Source organism: Rutidosis leptorrhynchoides, chromosome 5, assembly GCF_046630445.1.
Source record: "Rutidosis leptorrhynchoides isolate AG116_Rl617_1_P2 chromosome 5, CSIRO_AGI_Rlap_v1, whole genome shotgun sequence".
Lineage (NCBI taxonomy): Eukaryota > Viridiplantae > Streptophyta > Magnoliopsida > Asterales > Asteraceae > Rutidosis > Rutidosis leptorrhynchoides.
The window spans coordinates 210,218,414-210,238,632 of record NC_092337.1 but is presented as its reverse complement, the minus strand read 5'-3'; the positions used below and the strand labels follow the sequence as shown (position 1 = coordinate 210,238,632).

General features: G+C 33.5%; 1 protein-coding gene across 1 annotated transcript; it reads right to left on the bottom strand.

Annotated features, from left to right (window-relative positions):
- Nucleotides 1-4,231: 4,231 nt before the first annotated feature.
- On the bottom strand, nucleotides 4,232-6,004 carry LOC139849249 (uncharacterized). Its single transcript, XM_071838908.1, has 2 exons — nucleotides 4,700-6,004; nucleotides 4,232-4,594 (listed from the first exon to the last, which is right to left on the bottom strand). The coding sequence occupies exons 1-2, from the start codon at nucleotides 6,002-6,004 to the stop codon at nucleotides 4,232-4,234; spliced, it is 1,668 nt and encodes a 555-aa protein (XP_071695009.1).
- Nucleotides 6,005-20,219: the final 14,215 nt, after the last annotated feature.

Genomic DNA, 20,219 nt, shown 5'->3' with positions numbered 1-20,219 from the left:
TGCACTAACCTACCGATTCGAAACACATGAAAATCAAATTCATCAAGAGCTTCAACAACTGTATCAACATTTAATAGACATCAATATAGTGTATATTTTGCAAGTATATCTCTTGGTAGTTCGAGTGCATACGTTGTTCCCGAACTATCGACACCATATGTCTAATACACTCATCCATTATCAGATAATATATATTCTGCTAACACACCATTTAATCAACAGTCTAAGAGTAAGTAGCCCTAACCAAGTCGGTGGTGGTGGTGGAGTGGACAAGGGCCTACCCCTTTAATAAGGGGATCATGGGTTCAAATCCATGCAAGCAATTAAAAACCCCATCTTGGCCACGGAGGTTCACCCGCGATGACTCCGGGCTGCCTGCGAAGCGGGTAGTCGCCCTGGGATATAGTCGACTCGCATAGCGAGGAGGAAACCCAGGCTAATAAAAAAAAAATGAGTAAGTAGCCCTATAAAAACTGGTCTGAATTACTAATAAATAATTTAATTAACTCAAAATATGTTATATGTTTGATCTAAATGTTAGTACGATTTTCCGTATAGCGGCTGTAAGGTACTGGTACAGAAAACTAGCTCGTCAGCGTGTGGCGTATACTGTTGATTGTTGTTTGCCCACGAGAAATAATCTCTGCAGACCCGGAACACAGATATAAGATCTGTGGGGTGGCCTCAATCAATCTGTGGATCACTCCGTAATGATCCGTCTAGCGCACTACTGCTAAGCGGCTAATGTTATTTTAGAGTGAGAAAGAACTGTGTGAGAGAGAAAGTGTACTTCTCTCTGACTGAAGTTCAGATCAGAATGATGTGAAATGTGGTGACCCAGGGGGTTTATTTATAGGCGTAGAATGTTCGAAATTCACGGGATACACGTGTCAATCACTGAATGGTTCTGTTACGTGAAACATCCGGAATGTCGGTGGCGTGTACTGACGTTGCTGCGTGCCGTTCACGCGCTGAGTTAAAGGGCTTATGCATAGAAGCTGCCTGCAGGGCTTACGCTTGACGCTGGGCGGCCTGCTGGACACTGGGCGGAAAACTTCAAAAACTGCCAAATTTCATTATGTCTTGTGCTGTTTGATCGAGTTTTCTGTATAAAATGATGTTTTTATGCGTGTATCTCCTAGGATACACCATTAAGTCCCTCCAGTTTAATGTCTTTATTTTTGTAAAAAATAAAGTCATTAAACTAAAAAATAAGTAATGCCTTTTCCTCGGGGAACAAGAATCTGCTGTAGCCGAACTTTTTTCTGCTATGTCAGTTACTTTTTTGATCATGACCTGCAGATAGTACCTTTTTTAAAATTTGAATTTCATTTTCAATTAAATTTACTTCTCCCGCATTTTTGTACGTCTGACACGTGGGAACACTTCAACCATGCGATTAACCGTCAACTGTTCATCTTCTGTTTGCTATTTAAAACCCAATCTTTTACTGTATCACATTTACTTCAATCTGAATTTATTCCCTTCATCTACCTTAAATTTCTGTCATAAAATTCCCCTCTTAACTTCTCAATTAATGGCTATTTATAATGTCGAAGATGTTCCAAGCAGAATTTCTTCGATGTACCTCGATCGTGTCAGAATTGCTTTTCCCAAATTTTTTAGTGCGGATGCTATTGTTCCAGGCCCACATGATCGTGCCTGTCACCCTCCTATTGGAAAAGTTGCTATTTACGGCCGTGCTTTGTATTTTTCGCACCTTCGTATTCCTTTTACCAAATTTTACCTAGATGTTTGCTGTTTTTATGGCATTAGCGTTGGACAATTTGAGCCTATGTCCATTCGTAAGATCATGATGTTCGAGATGTATTGTATGGCTCGAGATATTACCTCATCTGTTCGTATTTTTTTTAATCTTGCAACCATAAAACGTTATAATAAAGGATGGTTTTGTCTTAGTTTGGATGGGTTTTTGCTTAATTCTGGTGAGACAAATGAGAATTGGCAGAGTACATTCTTCTTTATTAATAGCGAAGTTATCCCCAATGATTGTCTGCAATCTAGCTATTGGCGTACATCGCTTGATCCTTCGAAAGTTATTCATCCAAGGTTAACATCTGAAGAACGAAAAGTATTAAATGTGATTAAAAAAGAGAAGATTCCAAACCGTCATTATCCAGAACATATGCTCTCTCTATGCTCCCTTAATGCTGAATGGGATGCAGAAACACGCGGTTATGCCATTGTTATGGTGAAAAATAAAGGTATAATTTGATTAAGATTTGGTTATCTATTGTTATTATCTGTATAATAAATAATAATTACTGTGTTCTTATGTTTTTTAGTGATTACTCCGCTCACCGCTCTGCGTTACACCAGATTCAATGATTTGCAATTTAGATCTGAAAAATTGGCTGATCAGACACTCGAAAATAGTTTGTGTGAAAATGAGCTTGAAGATGAGGATGATGTTCCTTTAAATCGAGCAAATTCAAGGAAACGCCGTGCTGCTGGTAACTTCTCTTTTGAATCAATAGCAGAAGAAAACCTTTATTGCTTTTTTCATATGCCTAGCAATGGTGGCTGTTATAATGTTGATCCTGATAAATATGCAATATTGAATTGTGAATCTTCTTTTCTGGATTGGAAAAACTTCTTGAATAACAACTGTTATTTTAATTCAGCCCTGGCAGCGAGAGAAGAAGCACAGAAGAAACTTGCTCTTCCTCCTCCAGCTCAGCGTAGCAGAATAGGGGAAAGCAGTTCACAAATAAGCATTCCCAACTTAGATACTACTGGTTTAACAACTCTCTTAGCTGGTCCTCCTGGTAATTATGAGGATTTTATGAAGTATCTTGAAGCGATGCTGTCGCCTTCACTTATCAAATGCTTTGAGAGTTTATCTGATGGTGATGCTCGAAAATGTCAAGCACAAGGCATTATTTGGAATATTGCATCTGAATTCAATAATTTGAAGCGTTTGGAGCGTTCTGATCAAATACATCGTGACAAATCAGAAAAAATTGAAAAAGAAGCAGAGGCACTGAAAATTGCCCAACTTGAACTAGAGGCTGCTGTTGCCGCTAAAAATGCTGCAGAGGCGCGTTATGTTCAAATGGCAACCAAGGAAAAATGGTATCTGCATAAAATTGATACGCTAACTCGGTCTGAAATGTCCTTAACTCAATCTGAAACATCGTTGAAGGAACAACTGGAGTTAAGCAAGGGTGAGACCAGGCGTCTGATGGAAGGTATTCCAAAAATTGTGAAGAATGCCTTCACTTCTGAGAAATTAACTAAGCCGTTCAACGAATTTATAACTGTTGCTCTGGATGCTGACCGGATACGGTTTCTTGAGAGATTAAAAAATGATATTCCTGATTTTCCAAAGTCATTGCCGGAATCTCTTATATCTCAACTGAAGCCAAATGCAGAAGATAGACTTAAAGTGCTTGGTGATGAAATAGAACATCTGTCTTTTCCTGAATTAGAGAATTTGTGTAATAATGCTGCTACATCAGTAGACGATGTTCTAAATTTGAAGTTATAATCTGTATTGCTTGTGTTGTCTGTTAATTATATAATGTATATAAATGTCTTTTACTTTGCTGATAATTTTGTCAAAGCTTTATATGTTTGATTTGAACAATCAAAATTATGACTAGTCATATACTGTTTGTATAATTTTTACATCATGACGGTCGTAGATACACTCTATTGTCAGGATGTTCAGTGGATTTCTACGTTAATCCACTGCCATTTCAACCTTTTGTTTATGATTGAACTTCTGTCACCGAGGAAAAAACTTCTCTTTTGTGGGCAGGGATGTCACACTGTATTGTGACATCTGATATAAAATCCTTGGCCAGATAAAAATTATGAATAGTATGTCATAAGAAATATTTCTGAATTCTTATTTCTTTAAAGAAATTTTTACATTTATGATTGCATCTCATGCTCTAAATAGTTGATCAAGCTATTCGAACATGCAATACTACGCATAAAATTTCTTTAAATTCATTGCATTCCATGTTCGTGGAATTTCTTCTCCGGAGGGCGCCGAGAGGGTATATTACCCATTAGGATGTGCCTTTGTAATTTTATATGGGTCTTCCCATCGTGGCCCTAGCTTCCCTTGTTTTTCTTGCCTACTCGCCTCATTATCTCGTAACACCAAATCCCCCTCTTTAAATTGCAAATATCTGACCCGCTTGTTATAATATTTTGTCATTTTCTGTTTTGCATCCGCTTGACGGATGGTGGCCATGATTCACCTTTCTTCCAATAAATTCAAGTTTTCACGTAAAATGGATGAATTATTTTCTGTATCGAATGCCAAAATCCTTTGTGTTGGTACATGGATTTCAGCTGGTATCACTGCCTCAGTGCCATATACCAAACTGAATGGTGTTTCGCCCGTGCTTCGTTTTGGCATTGTGTGGTGAGCCCACAATACATATGGCACTTCATCTACCCACTTAGTCTGACTCAAACCCAACCTAGCCTTTATGCCGGCTACAATTTCTTTATTTGTCACTTCGACCTGCCCATTGGCCTGTGGGTGGGCTACTGAGGTAAATGTTTGTTTGATATTTAGTTCTTCACACCAACTTCTGAATGGGTTATCTGCAAACTATTTTCCATTGTCACTGACAATTTCATTCGGTAATCCATATCTGCACACGATATCGCTCCATACGAATTTCTTGATATTTTCACCAGTTATTTTAGCTAATACCTTCGCCTCAACCCACTTACTGAAGAAAGCAATTGAAACAACCAAAATTTTTGCATTTCCTACACTTCTTGGGAAGGGGCGAACTATGTTAATTGCCCATTTACAAAATGGCCATGCCGATGATACTGAAATTAAATCATACTTGGGTAAACGCTGTACGGTTCCATGCCACTGGCAGGCATCACATGTCTTAATTACATCTGCTGTATATTTGTAAATTGATTGCCAATAATACCCTTGTCGCATAATCCGTCCAACTATAGTTCTATAACCGGAATGCTGTGCACATAATCCCTCATGCATTTCCTTGACTACATCAATTGCTTGCTGTGGTGTTAAACATCTTAAATTTGGTCCACTGAAGGATTTTCTATAAAGTATTCCATTTTCCAGGACATAAAGTGGTGCACTAACTCTTATCCGTCTTGCCTCCATGGCATCTGTTGACAATGTTCCGTCCTGCAAATATTTCACATAGGGGGTTATCCAACATGATTCCTTTTCTTCAACTGTTGCAACCACTATCTTTTCATCAACCGATTTATCTTTTAAGACCTCCACCAAAACTTTCTTGTGCAAATGATCAAATGTTAATGTTGCTAATTTGCTCAAAACATCTGCCTTCTTGTTTTTATTTCTTAGTATCTGCACGACCTCTAAGGTTTCAAAATGTTTTGATATTTTCTCAACTAACTGCAAATACTGTTTCATAGAGGCGTCTTTGGCTTCAAACGCTCCATTAACCTGCTGTGTTACAATTTGAGAATCGACATATGCACGCAAATGTTTTATTCCCATTTCGGACGCTATACGGAGGCCGGAAAGCAATGCTTCGTATTCTGCTTCATTATTTGATGCATAGAAACAAAACCGTAATGCATATGTGTGTTCCTCACCTTCTGGACTGGTAAGTACTAACCCTGCACCAACACCTTCCTCACTTGATGCACCATTAGTGTGTAATTCCCAAACATGATTACTAGCTATAACGTTTGGCGGATGATCGACCTTTTCTGTTGTTTCTAATATAAAATCTGCCAAAATTTGACCTTTGACTGCATGTCTAGGCGAAAAATTTATTTCATATTCTCCCAATTCAATTGCCCATTTTGCTATTCGTCCTGATGACTCTGAATTTCTCAAAATATGTTTTATCGGTTGGTCTGTCATTACCAGGATTGAATGTGCCTGAAAATATCGCCTGAGTCGCCTAGCTGTGTGTGTTAAAGCATACACCAATTTTTCAATTGGTGGATAGTTAACTTCACTCTGCTGCAATACTTTACTGACAAAGTATATAGGCATTTGTATTCCCTTTCATTCTGCGATCAAGACCGAACTGATGGCCTCTGCGGAAGCAGCCAAATACAAAATTAACGTTTCTCCTTCTATCGGTGCAGTTAAAGTAGGTAATTCTTTCAAGAGTTGCTTAATATCTTGAAAAGCTTTTTTTGCTTCCTCTGTCCACTTAAAATCTTTTTTGTTCAAACAGCTTTTTAAAACCTTCATAAATGGTAACGATCGATCTGCTGCTCTTGATAAAAACCTTGTTAAAGCTGCTAATCGTCCATTCAGGCTTTGAACTTCTTTTTTTGTTTTAGGAGATATCATATTTTCAATTTCTTGAATCTTTTTTGAATTAGCCTTGATTCCTCTCTCTGTAACAATATAACCTAAGAATTTACCTTCTTCTACACCAAAAGTACATTTCTTAGGATTCAATTTCATATTGACCTTTTGTAATGATTCAAACATTTCAAGAGTATCTCTAAGCATGCTGTCTTCTGTATGGCATCAACATAGGCTTCTACATTTTTACCTATTTGATCTTTAAATGCTTTATCAATTACGCGCTGGTAAGTTGCCCCTGCATTCTTTAATCCGAAAGGCATCATGATATAGCAGAAAATTCCATCTGGTGTGTGGAATGCTGTTTTATATTGATCACGCATTGCCATTGGGATTTGATGATATCCCTTGAATGCATCAAAAAAGGATTTAAACTGATACCCACTTACAGACTCTACTTTCCAATCAATTTCTGGTAAAGGATAATTGTCTTTTGGACATGCATTATTTAAATCTGTGAAGTCTACACACATCCTCCATGAATTATCTGGCTTTCTTACCATAACCGGGTTTGCCACCCATGTTTGGTATTTTACTTCCCTCAATATTCCAGCATCCACCAATTTTTTAACTTCTTCTTTGAGAAATTTTGTTCGATCTGGAGCCATGCCTCTTTTTTTCTGACACACTGGTGGAATATTAGGATTAACACCAAGCTTATATTCAGCTACATGACGTGGTACTCCAGTCATATCAGAATCTTGCCATGCAAAAACATCCAAATTTGTGGCCAAGATTTTGTAAAGCTTTTCCTTTATTTCTTTTGCTATTGTGTTTCCAATTATGATTTTCTGATCTGGAAACTCTGGATTTGGTGAGATTGACCCATCTTCATGAATGATTGGGTTAACAGCTGTTCTGTTTATTTGTACACATTCTATTGGTCTTCTCAGTTCAGCGTATAGCGTGGCGATGCCAGCCGGTGTGGGGAATTTCATCATTCCATGTACCGTTGACGTTGCAGCTCCGAATGCCATCATGGCTGATCGTCCTAAAATGACATTATACTGCGAATTTGCTTTTACAACCAAAAATTCAATACGGGCAGTTCTTTTAAATGGCGTTTTTCCCAATACAACTTCTAAAATCACGCTTCCTTCTGACCATGACGGATCATTAGCAAAACTTGCTAAGGGAACAAATGTGTCCTTTAGCTTTTCCTTAACTCTGTCCGGTAGCTGTATAAAACAATGTTCATACATGATATCTGCTCCCGCTCCGGTATCGGTATATATTCCTCCAACAACACAATTTTCTATGCGAGCTTCAATCACTATAGGAGCGTTAGATGGATTTGTGTTAAACATGGAAGGAAAAGCAATCATTTCCTGTTTCCAACCTTCTAACGTTTCTGCTTTTCTTCGCTGTCCGGCTTGCCATGAATGTATCATGTTTGCTTCGATGGGTGTTATCTGACAGTTACGCCTTTTGGTGCTCTTGAAAGTTTAGTGGTTCTTTAGAACGGGTGGCACCATCTGTTAGTACGATTTTCCGTATAGCGGCTGTAAGGTACTAGTACAGAAAACTAGCTGCTCAGTGTGTGGCGTATACTGTTGATTGTTGTTTGCCCTCGAGAAATAATCTCTGCAGACCCGGAACACAGATATAAGATCTGTGGGGTGGCCTCAATCAATCTGTGGATCACTCTGTAATGATCTGTCTAGCGCACTGCTGCTAAGCGGCTAATGTTATTTTAGAGTGAGAAAGAACTGCGTGAGAGAGAAAGTGTACTTCTCTCTGACTGATGTTCAGATCAGAATGATGTGAAATGTGGTGACCCAGGGGGTCTATTTATAGGCGTAGAATGTCCAAAATTCACGGGATACACGTGTCAATCACTGAATGGTTCTGTTACGTGAAACATCCGGAATGTCGGTGGCGTGTGCTGACGTTTCTGCGTGCCGTTCACGCGCTGAGTTAAAGGGCTTATGCATAGAAGCTTCCTGCAGGGCTTACGTTTGACGCTGGGCGGCCTGCTGGACGCTGGGCGGCAAACTTCAAAAACTGCCAAATTTCATTATGTCTTGTGCTGTTTGATCGAGTTTTCTGTATAAAATGATGTTTTTATGCGTGTATCTCCTAGGATACACCATTACTAAACTTGAAAAAGAAATGTCGTCTTAAATAAAGTTTTAACAACACATTATCACATGCCTGCTAGAAATTTCTCATATGCTTAAAATGTTGTACACAATTTTTTTACTTACTGGCTTTTTTTGGGTTCGACGTATATTTTTCTTGCTTCAGTATATTTTGTTCTATACACAGGTATAAGATCTGCAAGAATGGAAATACAGAGACAACGAAAATTAAAGTAGAGGACCATAAACAACAACGATAGACCTATAACCTTTGACATCTTCGATGTTGCTACATCTGGAGTTAATCGGGGAAAAATTACCGGCATTTCAAAAGGTGAAAATCAAACTAATATGCATAGTTTAAATAACTTCACATGTCTCATATAGTCATAACTGTTTCATAAATGTCATTACTAAACAAATTTAATTCATTGTTGTACAAATAATTACGATGAAGGTGACTTATTGCATACTTGTTCTACTTGTGGAGCATTATTGTGGTACAAAGAGACACAATGCAGTAAAAATACCAAAGGTCTACCATGCGCTTTCTCATTATATTACCTTAAAGGCAAAATATCTTCCGGAGTTCACCAAATCTCCCCCTAAACTATTAAATATACCTGATATGACCAAAACGGATGGTTTGTTTCATGCGGTGTCGTTAGTTCGCAAGACTTCAGAATTAGCTACCAGGAAAGAAAGCAATAGTTTTAAATTTATATTTAGTGGGGCCTAAATCGTACTACTCCTTATTATGGTGAGTAAGGGAAGTATGACCTAGGATCGAATTTTTAAGAGATCAGTAGAATCGAACCTATATTTATAACTTAATATAATCCTAAAGTGAAGGACTGGTTGTATAATACCTAATTTTGGGTTTTCTGGCTTATAAGATAAAATAAAGTAAATGCGATAAAATTTATAATTCAGATAAGCTTAAAGCAAGTGCATACTATGATTTCGTTAGTTACTTTGCTGAGATTATGGAATACTGGCTCATGAATAGGTAGTGACCTTGTGTTCACTACACGGGTCCTACCGCCCCTGTCATAGGACATGTCACTAGGTAATGTGTTGCGCTTGAAGATTCTGAATAGACAGCAACGTCCTATACCCCCGACGCCTGTGGAGTCTGACTACAGGCATACACGTTCATACGGCTCATTCAATTTGTAACACCCCGTCAAAATCGCCATTGACGCGCATGTTAACTCTGGTTCCAGTGCTTGGTCTTAACCTCTAAGCAACAGCAAAGTTATAGCGAAAGCAATAAGTATCTGAGAATAAACATGCTAAAGCGTCAACACAATGGTTGGTGAGTTCATAGGTTTTTGTACAACGTATAAAATTTACAAAAGTTTCATAGTTTCAAACAATTTGAAATATTTTAAAACAGTAATACAAATATTAAGTTCCATTAATGGTTTGATAGTAAAACAGATCACACGATCTCAACTTCATAAACAGTTTAGAAGTAATATGATTTCAAGATTTCAAGTACGAAAATATGTTCGTAGTTCGTAACATATCAAGTTTGTAAACGGTTCCACGGTTTATAAGATTCCACAGTTATCACGGTTTCCAAACAGTTTCAAAGTGTATGTGTTTCCTGAGCACTCGGTAATAAACTTAACACCACATGTAATATCCTACATGATTTTTCTTTACCCTATATTGGACTATACACTATGCCAAATGTATTGTGTCGAAGTAACTAGCACCACATTTAAAGGTAGGGTGAGATTGTCAAACCTAACAGATCTGCTCTAGTGATTCGCGCTTACAGATCTGCTCTTGTTATTTAATAATAAGAATATGTTATAAAACAAACTTTATAACTAAAGCGTAGTAAAACATTAGGCATGTATTCTCACCCTAAAACAATTATAAAATGAGAAAAAGGGGGCTACGAACTCACTTATAACGAACTTTATAAAACCATAAAGTATAGTAATACATAAAGAAGGTATCAAAAATATTAAGTATGTTTTGAAATACATAAAGCATGTATAAAACAGTAAGCATGATTCTCAGCCCAAACATATGAAAAAAGGGAACTATGAAACTCACTTATAACAAACTTTATAAAATCATAAAGCATAGTAATACATAAATAAGGTGTTAAAAATATTAAGCATGTATTCTCACCCCAAAATACGGCTCTAACTATTGAGTCGACAGCAAACGTCGATTTATTGACAACTTGACTGACTCTTAGAGCCTAAATTAAATTTCAGGCAGGATTTAAAATCTATGGAAATTTGATTTTACCATTTTCATGGCGTCTCAATTTAATTTAATTTTATTTTTTTAAAATTTCCTACTTATTGGCCAGAGCTCCTCTCGGAAGCAATCTCTCTATCCATCGAATAGAGAGAGAGATGACTTTATCTACTTTTGTGAGTGTTTTCACTTTGGGTGAAGAAATGACTTGTCTTTATTCTCGGATAGGGGAAGGATTATCTACATCTCAGCTCCCCCATACACCACTTATGTGGTATTAGGTATTGTTGTTGTTGTTGTTCTCACTCTAAAAATGAAATTAGTAAAAAGGGGCTATGAGACTCACAATTGGTGCAACATGGTGCGAAGCTCAGAAAGTGCGGTTTAGATAGTTTACGGTGATCCGGATTGAGACCTAATGAATATTATGTAGTGACCCGAACTTTTACATGTTTATATATATTAAATGAAATTGATATTTACATGATTAAGTGTTTCCAACATGTTAAGCAATCAAATTTGTTAAGACTTGATTAATTGAAATAGGTTTCATATAGACAGTTGACCACCCAAGTTGACCGGTGATTCATGAACGTTAAAACTTGTAAAAACTATATGATGACATATATATGATTATATATATAGTTAACATGATATTATGATAAGTAAGTATCTCATTAGGTATTTTAACAATGAGTTATATACATAAAATTGAGTTTATTAAATTAAGAAACTCGAAACGATATATATAACGATTATCGTTATAACAACGTCTTACTAAATACATATGAATCATATTAAGATATTGATACACTATGTTTAATCATGATAAATGATAAGTAAACATGTCATTAAGTGTATTAACAATGAACTACATATGTAAAACAAGACTACTAACTTAATGATTTTGAAACGAGGCATATATGTAACGATTATCGTTGTAACGACATTTAATTGTATATATATCATATTAAGATATATTAATACATTATAATATCATGATAATGTAATAATTTAACATCTCTTTAGATATAATAAACAATGGGTTAACAACATTTAACATGATCGTTAACCTAAAGGTTTCAAAACAACATTTACATGTAACGACTAACGATGACTTAACGACTCAGTTAAAATGTATATACATGTAGTGTTTTAATATGCATTTATATACTTTTGAAAGACTTCAATACACTTATCAAAATACTTCTGCTTAACAAAAATGCTTACAATTACATCCTCGTTCAGTTTCATCAACAATTCTACTCGTATGCACCCGTATTCGTACTCGTACAATACACAACTTTTAGATGTATGTACTATTGGTATATACACTCCAATGATCAGCTCTTAGCAGACCATGTGAGTCACCTAAAAAATGTGGGAACCATCATTTGGCAACTAGCATGAAATATCTCATAAAATTACAAAAATATTAGTAATCATTCATGACTCATTTACATGAAAACAAAATTACATATCCTTTAAAATCTAATCCATATACCAACGACCAAAAACACCTACAAACACTTTCATTCTTCAATTTTATTCATATAATTGATCTCTCTCAAGTTCCATCTTCAAGTTCTAAGTGTTCTTTATAAATTCTACAAGTTCTAGTTTCATAAAATCAAGAATACTTCCAAGTTTACTAGCTCACTTCCAATCTTGTAAAGTGATCATCCAAACTCAAGAAATCCTTGTTGTTTACAGTAGGATATCATTCTAAATCAAGGTAATACTCATATACAAACTTTGATTCAATTCCTATAACTATAACTATCTTAATTCGAGTGATAATCTTACTTGAACTTGTTTTCGTGTCATGATTCTACTTCAAGAACTTTCAAGCCATCCAAGATCCTTTGAAGCTAGATAATTTCTTGTCACTTCCAGTAGGTTTACCTACTAAACTTGAGGTATTAATGATGTTCATAACATCATTCGATTCATACATATAAAACTATCTTATTCAAAGATTTGAACATGTAATTACTAGAACATAGTTTAGTTAATTCTAAACTTGTTCGCAAACAAAAGTTAATCCTTCTAACTTGACTTTTAAAATCAACTAAACACATGTTCTATATCTATATGATATGCTAACTTAATGATTTAAAATCGTAAAACACGAAAAACACCGTAAAACCGGATATACGCCGTCGTAGTAACACCGCGGGCTGTTTTGGGTTAGTTAATTAAAAACTATGATAAACTTTGATTTAAAAGTTGTTCTTCTGGGAAAATGATTTTTCTTATGAACATGAAACTATATCCAAAAATCATGGTTAAAATCAAAGTGGAAGTATGTTTTCCAAAATGGTCATGTAGACGTCGTTCTTTCGACTGAAATGACTACCTTTACAAAAATGACTTGTAACCTGTATTTCCGACTATAAACTTATACTTTTTCTGTATATATTCATAAACTTAAGTTCAATATGAAACCATAGCAATTGGATTCACTCAAAACGGATTTAAAACGAAGAAGTTATGGGTAAAACAAGATTGGATATTTTTACTTGTTGTAGCTATGTGAAAATTGGTAACAAATCTATACCAATCATATCCTAGCTAATTTATATTGTATTATACATGTATTCTAATATATTATGTAATCTTGGGATACCATAGACACGTATGCAAATGTTTTGACATATCATATCGACCCATGTGTATATATTATTTGGAACAACCATAGACACTCTATATGCAGTAATGTTGGAGTTAGCTATACATGGTTGAGGTTGATTAAAAAAATATATATACTATGAGTTGTGATCTAGCCTGAGACATCTATACACTGGGTCGTGGATTGATTCAAGATAATATATATCAATTTATTTCTGTACATCTAACTGTGGACAACTAGTTGTAGGTTACTAACGAAGACAGCTGACTTAATAAATTTAAAACAGTAAAATGTATTAAAAATGTTGTAAATATATTTTGAACATAATTTTGATATATATGTACATATTTGTTATAGGTTCGTGAATCAACCAGTGGCCAAGTCTTACTTCCCGACGAAGTAAAAATATGTGAAAGTGAGTTATAGTCCCACTTTTAAAATCTAATATTTTGGGATGAGAATACATGTAGTTTTATAAATGTTTTAAGAAATAGACACAAGTAAATGAAACTACATTATATGGGTGAATGATCGAAGCCGAATATGCCCCTTTTGCTTGGTAACCTAAGAATTAGTAAACCGATCTACTAATTGACGCGAATCCTAAAGATAGATCTATTGGGCATAACGAACCCCATCCAAAGTACCGGATGCTTTAGTACTTCGAATTCGTTTTTATCATGTCCGAAGGATTTCCCGGAATGATAGGGGATATTCTTATATGCATCTTGTTAATGTCGGTTACCAGGTGTTCACCATATGAATGAATTTTATCTCTATGTATGGGATGTATATTGAAATATGAAATCTTGTGGTCTATTATTATGATTTGATAATATATAGGTTAAACCTATAACTCACCAACATTTTTGTTGACGTTTTAAGCATGTTTATTCTCAGGTGATAATTAAGAGCTTCCGCTGTTTCATACTAAAATAAGGACAAGATTTGGAGTCCATGCTTGTATGATATTATGTAAAAACTACATTCAAGAAACTTATTTTTGATGTAATATATTCTTATTGTAAACCATTATGTAATGGTCGTGTGTAAACGGTATATTTTAGATTATCATTATTTGATAATCTACGGAATGCTTTTTAAACCTTTATCGATAAAATAAAGGTTATGGTTGTTTTAAAAATGAATGCAGTCTTTGAAAAACGTCTCATATAGAGGTCAAAACCTCGCGACGGAATCAATTAATATGGAACGTTTATAATCAATATGAACGGGACATTTCAGTTGGTATCCGAGCGTTGGTCTTAGAGAACCAGAAAATTGCATTAGTGTGTCTTACCGAGTTTTTTAGGATGCATTAGTGAGTCTGGACTTCGACCGTATTTTTCTTTAAAAACGATTGCTTAACAATTTTTTTGTTGGAAACTATATATTATTAACATGTAATTATTATGTGATATTTTAATCTCTTAACGTGTTTGATATTGTGTGATAGATGTCTACCTCTAGTACAAAATGAAAGGACCCGTTCATATACATTATAAACGATTCATAATAGTTGATTACATTGCGAGGTATTTGACCTCTATATGATACATTTTACAAACATTGCATTCGTTTTTAAAAGACAAACTTTCTTTACAGCGAAAATTGACAGGCATGCATACCATTTCATAATATCCACTATCCAACTATAAATTGATTTAATAATAATCTTTGATGAACTCAATGACTCGAATGCAACGTTCTTCGAAATATGCTATTAAAGACTTCAAGTAATATCTTTAAAATGAGCAAATGCATAGCGGAAGATTTCTTTAACACCTGAGAATAAACATGCTTTAAAGTGTCAACCAAAAGGTTGGTGAGTTCATTAGTTTATCATAATCATTTATTTCCATCATTTTAATAGACCACAATAATTTCATTTCCAGTTCTCATAAATATACGTCCCATGCATAGAGACAAAAATAATCATTCATATGGTGAACACCTGGTAACCGACATTAACTAGATACATATAAGAATATCCCTTATCATTCCGGGATCCTCCTTCGGACATGATATAAATTTCGAAGTACTAAAGCATCCGGTACTTTGGATGGGGTTTGTTAGGTCCAATAGATCTATCTTTAGGATTCGCGTCAATTAGGGTGTCTGTTCCCTAATTCTTAGATTACCAGACTTTAATAAAAAGGGGCATATTCGATTTCGATAATTCAACCATAGAATGTAGTTTCAATTACTTGTGTCTATTTCATCAAACATTTATAAAAGCGCATGTATTCTCAGTCCCAAAAATATAAAGGGTAAAAAGGAAAATGAAACTCACAATACTGTATTTCGTAGTGAAAATACATATGACATCATTGAACAAGTGCAAGGTTGGCCTCGGATTCACGAACCTATATTAAGTATATATATTTATATGATGGTCAATATCTGTCTAGCAATTTAGGTCAAACTGTAGTGTATCACAATCCTAATGCTCGAGACTAACATGCAAAAGTCAACTTGATCCAAAATGATTTCCAAAATCTATACATGATTATTATATAACTTAAATATAGTCATTTTATATATTTAAATATTTAGTAAATTTTATTAAAGTAAATAATATAAATCATTTGTTAATAAATAAAAATTATATTAAAGTTTATATATTATAAAAATATGCTTTTATGTCTTAAGTAATAAAATTTATAAAATTCACTTAATATCATAAAAATATAGTGGTATGTATTATTAATGTAATTATATTACGTGTGGTCAAAATATCTTTGTATCACATATCTATTTGATAAAATAATATTGATAATAATAATAATAAGTAAAAGTAGTATTATTTTGGAATAATAATAAGTATTATTATAATAATAACATTGTTTATATTTACTAATTATTATAATAAAATTGATAATTCTAATCATGATAATATTAGTAATAACAATACTTTTTAATATTAACTATATTAATAATAAGATAATAACTCTATTTTATCATAATAATACTAAAATGATAATAGTAATGATATTTCATGATATTTTAGTAAAAATGATAGTTTTAATATAAATGATATTTTTAGAAATAATAATAATGATAAAAATAATAAAATCGATATTTTTTCTCTTAAATCAATATCTTACAATATTTTAATTTCATCATGATACCCATACTCATTATTTCTTGATCGATTTGTTCAATAGCTTTTAGTTCTCTTTTATATCACATTCATAATAATGATAATAATAGTAATCATAATAATTAGGTGTTACTAATATTAGTTTTAATTATAATAATATTAGTGATAATAAATATTATGATGATAATACTAATAACTATTTTAATGATGATAATAATAATAATACTAATTATAACTTTAACGATAATAACGATAGTAATAATAATAAAATAATAATTTTTAATGATAATACTTTTTATTGATAATGATAATAATAATAATAATAGTAATAATAATAATTAGATAAAAACTAGAACGACGATAATAACGACGATAATAATAATTATTTTTTTTATAAAATACAAACTTCAATTGACTATAACTTCTAATCCGTTCATCAAAACCGTTCGATATCTAAATGAAAAGTTCTTAATTTTTTGCTAGCTTTCCAACGACATGCATATCTTATACCTTATCTCAACCGCATATGTAACTAATTCAGGATTTAACATAACCTATCTAATGGCAATATCAAAAGTACAAGCATGCATAATCCTATATACTCGAGCACTAGTCAGGGATACACTATTAATATATAAAAGTTAATTTATGAGTACTCACGTATCAATATTGAGATTCAATATTGCAGGAAAGGTACGTAAACGCGACGGAGATGATAAACACTAGGTTGACCTTTGACTCATGATCATAACCCCCAAGCAATACCCATAACCTCCATAGCTATAACCCATAATTTCATTAGCTCGATCCCGCTCGAAAATCCCGTTTTGAAATAACTCGCTCATGACATCGTCGTACTATTTTATGTATAATAATACTAATAATAATAATAATAATACTAATAATAATAATAAATATAATTATAGAGAGAGTGTGAGAGATAGGCAGTTAGAAAACAATTATGATCGATCATATATATATATAGGTATATAAATAATATAATAATATAATATAATATTAAAATAAATAAAAAACATGTTAAATAGTGAGCCGCCACAAAAATATGTCGACACAACATTACGCGTTTCGCGTAGATAGGTACGCGATCCGCGTATGGTGTCTTCATGAAAGTTGTAGATTTTTGAGTTATGGATGTCTGGACACTGGAATCACCCTTTTTCGAGTCAGTATGATTTCGTTATGATTTTTCTCGTGAAAGTGCACATGCTTAGTGATTTCCATCATTTTAACTTGCGATCTTGAGATGAAACGTTATAGTCTTTTGGTGCCCATTAGAAATCTTTATTTTATCTTTATTTTTATTTTCATATCATTGAAAATCCATAAAAACATTTTATAATCAAATTCTATTATATCGAAAGAATAAAAATGTTTTCGTACGTTTGAAACTAAATCAAATAATACTATAAGGTTTAGTTTTTCCAAAACTACTTATATTCAATATCATTTTATTAAAAGGTTTAAATAATAGAAATTGTTATATCATAAAACATTTTCATTTCATAAAGTAAAATCATATATAAGTCATAATGGATTTCTAGTTTTTACTTACAGTTTATTCGTAAATCGCAGGGTTAAGTCCAATGGACAATTAAACGTATGAAATCGTTTTAAATCAACATATCCATTTGCTTACCTTGTCGACATCCATTTACATTTCATGTTCTTACTATTAATTTTATGAAAGTTAAATAATTAACTTATCAAGAGTCACGAGAAAGTTATTGTAAAGCATGCATTGAAAATTAAACAGGAATAGTATTATTCATCTAATACCTTGTTAACGTTCTCAATTCATATAATAGATTTCGTAACTTATTTTCATATTAATCAAACCGTTTAATGTTTCATTAATATTTCTCAATTTAATAATCACACATATGTATATATTCATACATATCTATTTACACATAATTGTTTGTGAATCGTCGAGAGCAGTCGAAAGGTAAATGAATACATGAACATAGTTCAAAGTTTTTGAGATTTCAACATTACAGCCTTTGCTTATCGTGTCGGAAATATTATATCATATAAAGATAAAGTTTAAATTTGGTTGGAAATTTCTGGGTTGTCACAGTACCTACCCGTTAAAGAAATTTCGTCCCGAAATTTGATTAGGATGGTCATGGCTAACAATAAGTAGTTTTTCATGACTCATATAAGCTGAAAATTAGAGTTTTATCATCATTGAGTAATATAGAAAAACTATTTGATTTTGTGTAGAGTACAAGTGAAACTATCACAAAAGAGCGAAATGAGTAAGTGTAGATTCGTCATACCTTTTGACACAGACCGAATTGATTTCCAGAGTTCAAGGGAATTGGAGAAAGTCTTCGTTATAAGATTTGATTCTTCGGAAATCAAGGAAATTAGGATCCGCTTTAAATACGATCATCTGTTTTGATTGCTCTGTCGAATATATATTTTTTTTCTATAAATCCACCCCCTTTGTTTCCTTAGAACTCACACCTTCCATTCTTTCTCCCTCAACTCATATTGTAAAGTGTTCGTCAATATGTTTCATCCAGTGCTGATTCTTGATATACTCCTCACTTTCATATCGGTCATTCTTCTTTTTCATCTACCGCCGGAAGAATCTATTTACTTCTACTATACTCTTGGGTTTATAGTGTTTCTAGTTCTCCCATGTCTTTATATTGCTATATGCATCGATATATACGGTTTGTAATTTCTGGGTTATTATTGGGTTTTATATCTTCCCTTATATTTCGATGTCCCTGCTTCTGTCTTCTATAACCATTGTCATCCCCAGTTAATGCTCTCTTTTATTTGCTACAATTTATACCCCAATTTCTATTTCTGAGTTTTGTCCTTTCGTTTCTTCTTCTTGCGATTAAGCACCTCTTGTAATGATCCAGAATTCGCAGATATGAATTTCAGAATGAACATTGTTAATGTTCTAATAAAGAAATGGTAATGGCACGATTTTGATTTGTTAAATTACCAGAATACTCCGAAAAAAACCGAATCATCAAGAAAATATTTTCTTGATATTTTAGAGGTTAAATAGAATACAAGAGTCGTGTAACATAGCACATGAGGACGTTATGATCTGTGAATCATCATGTTCCATTTTAGAAACTCAGCTTGACTTACTGTAATATAATCACATTGATCAAGTGTCATTATATTATACTAACTCATGCTTCAGTTCCCAACACTACTTCAAAAATATTCCTATTTTAAACTCGAAAGTTTCAGAATTTAGATACTAAACTAGTTTCTTTTATGATGTAATACAGACAGCGCGAATAGGTAAATGATAAGAATAATTATGGAAATATCTCCAGAAATATGGAGGATATTTATAATGAAAGATACGATGATATCTTAGAATTTCTAATATCAGAGGATAATGAAAAATATTGTTCGCAAGGATTTAGAGTCAGAAGCAAGGTATTCATTAATGACTTCAGCGTATACTAAATCATTTGGATTCTTTGAAGGCAGATTTATTCTTTATGATTTATCCACAGCTTCCTTCATACTTTGCTCAATCCGTTTTCCAGTTCCAACCTTCTCTTTTTCTGAGCTTTGCCAACACATTATTCTTTTATCATCAAACTTTTTACTATCAAGGTTGTCTACGGTTTCTGCTGCTTCATTCAGTTTTTCCAAAAATTCGGAGAACTAAATCGTAGATTGGGGTGTTTTTTAGAAACCTCACATTCAAAATATATAAGTCCATGAGATAGACGTTATATATAACTGTTGGCGTAGGATCGTCGTGAGATTTCAAAATACTGATTGCTAATTCCCAATGATTCGTATGGCAATTCTCGTTACAAGATGCAGATGAGTAAATGA

What these genes read in the sequence shown, in the direction of transcription:
- LOC139849249 (XM_071838908.1), bottom strand. Translation starts at nt 6,004, where the DNA reads ATGCCTATATACTTTGTCAGTAAAGTATTGCAGCAGAGTGAAGTTAAC. An exon ending in GTAAGTGGGTTGAGGCGAAG is followed by an intron (nt 4,595 to 4,699) that starts GTATTAGCTAAA and finishes AATGGAAAATAG; the next exon opens with TTTGCAGATAACCCATTCAG.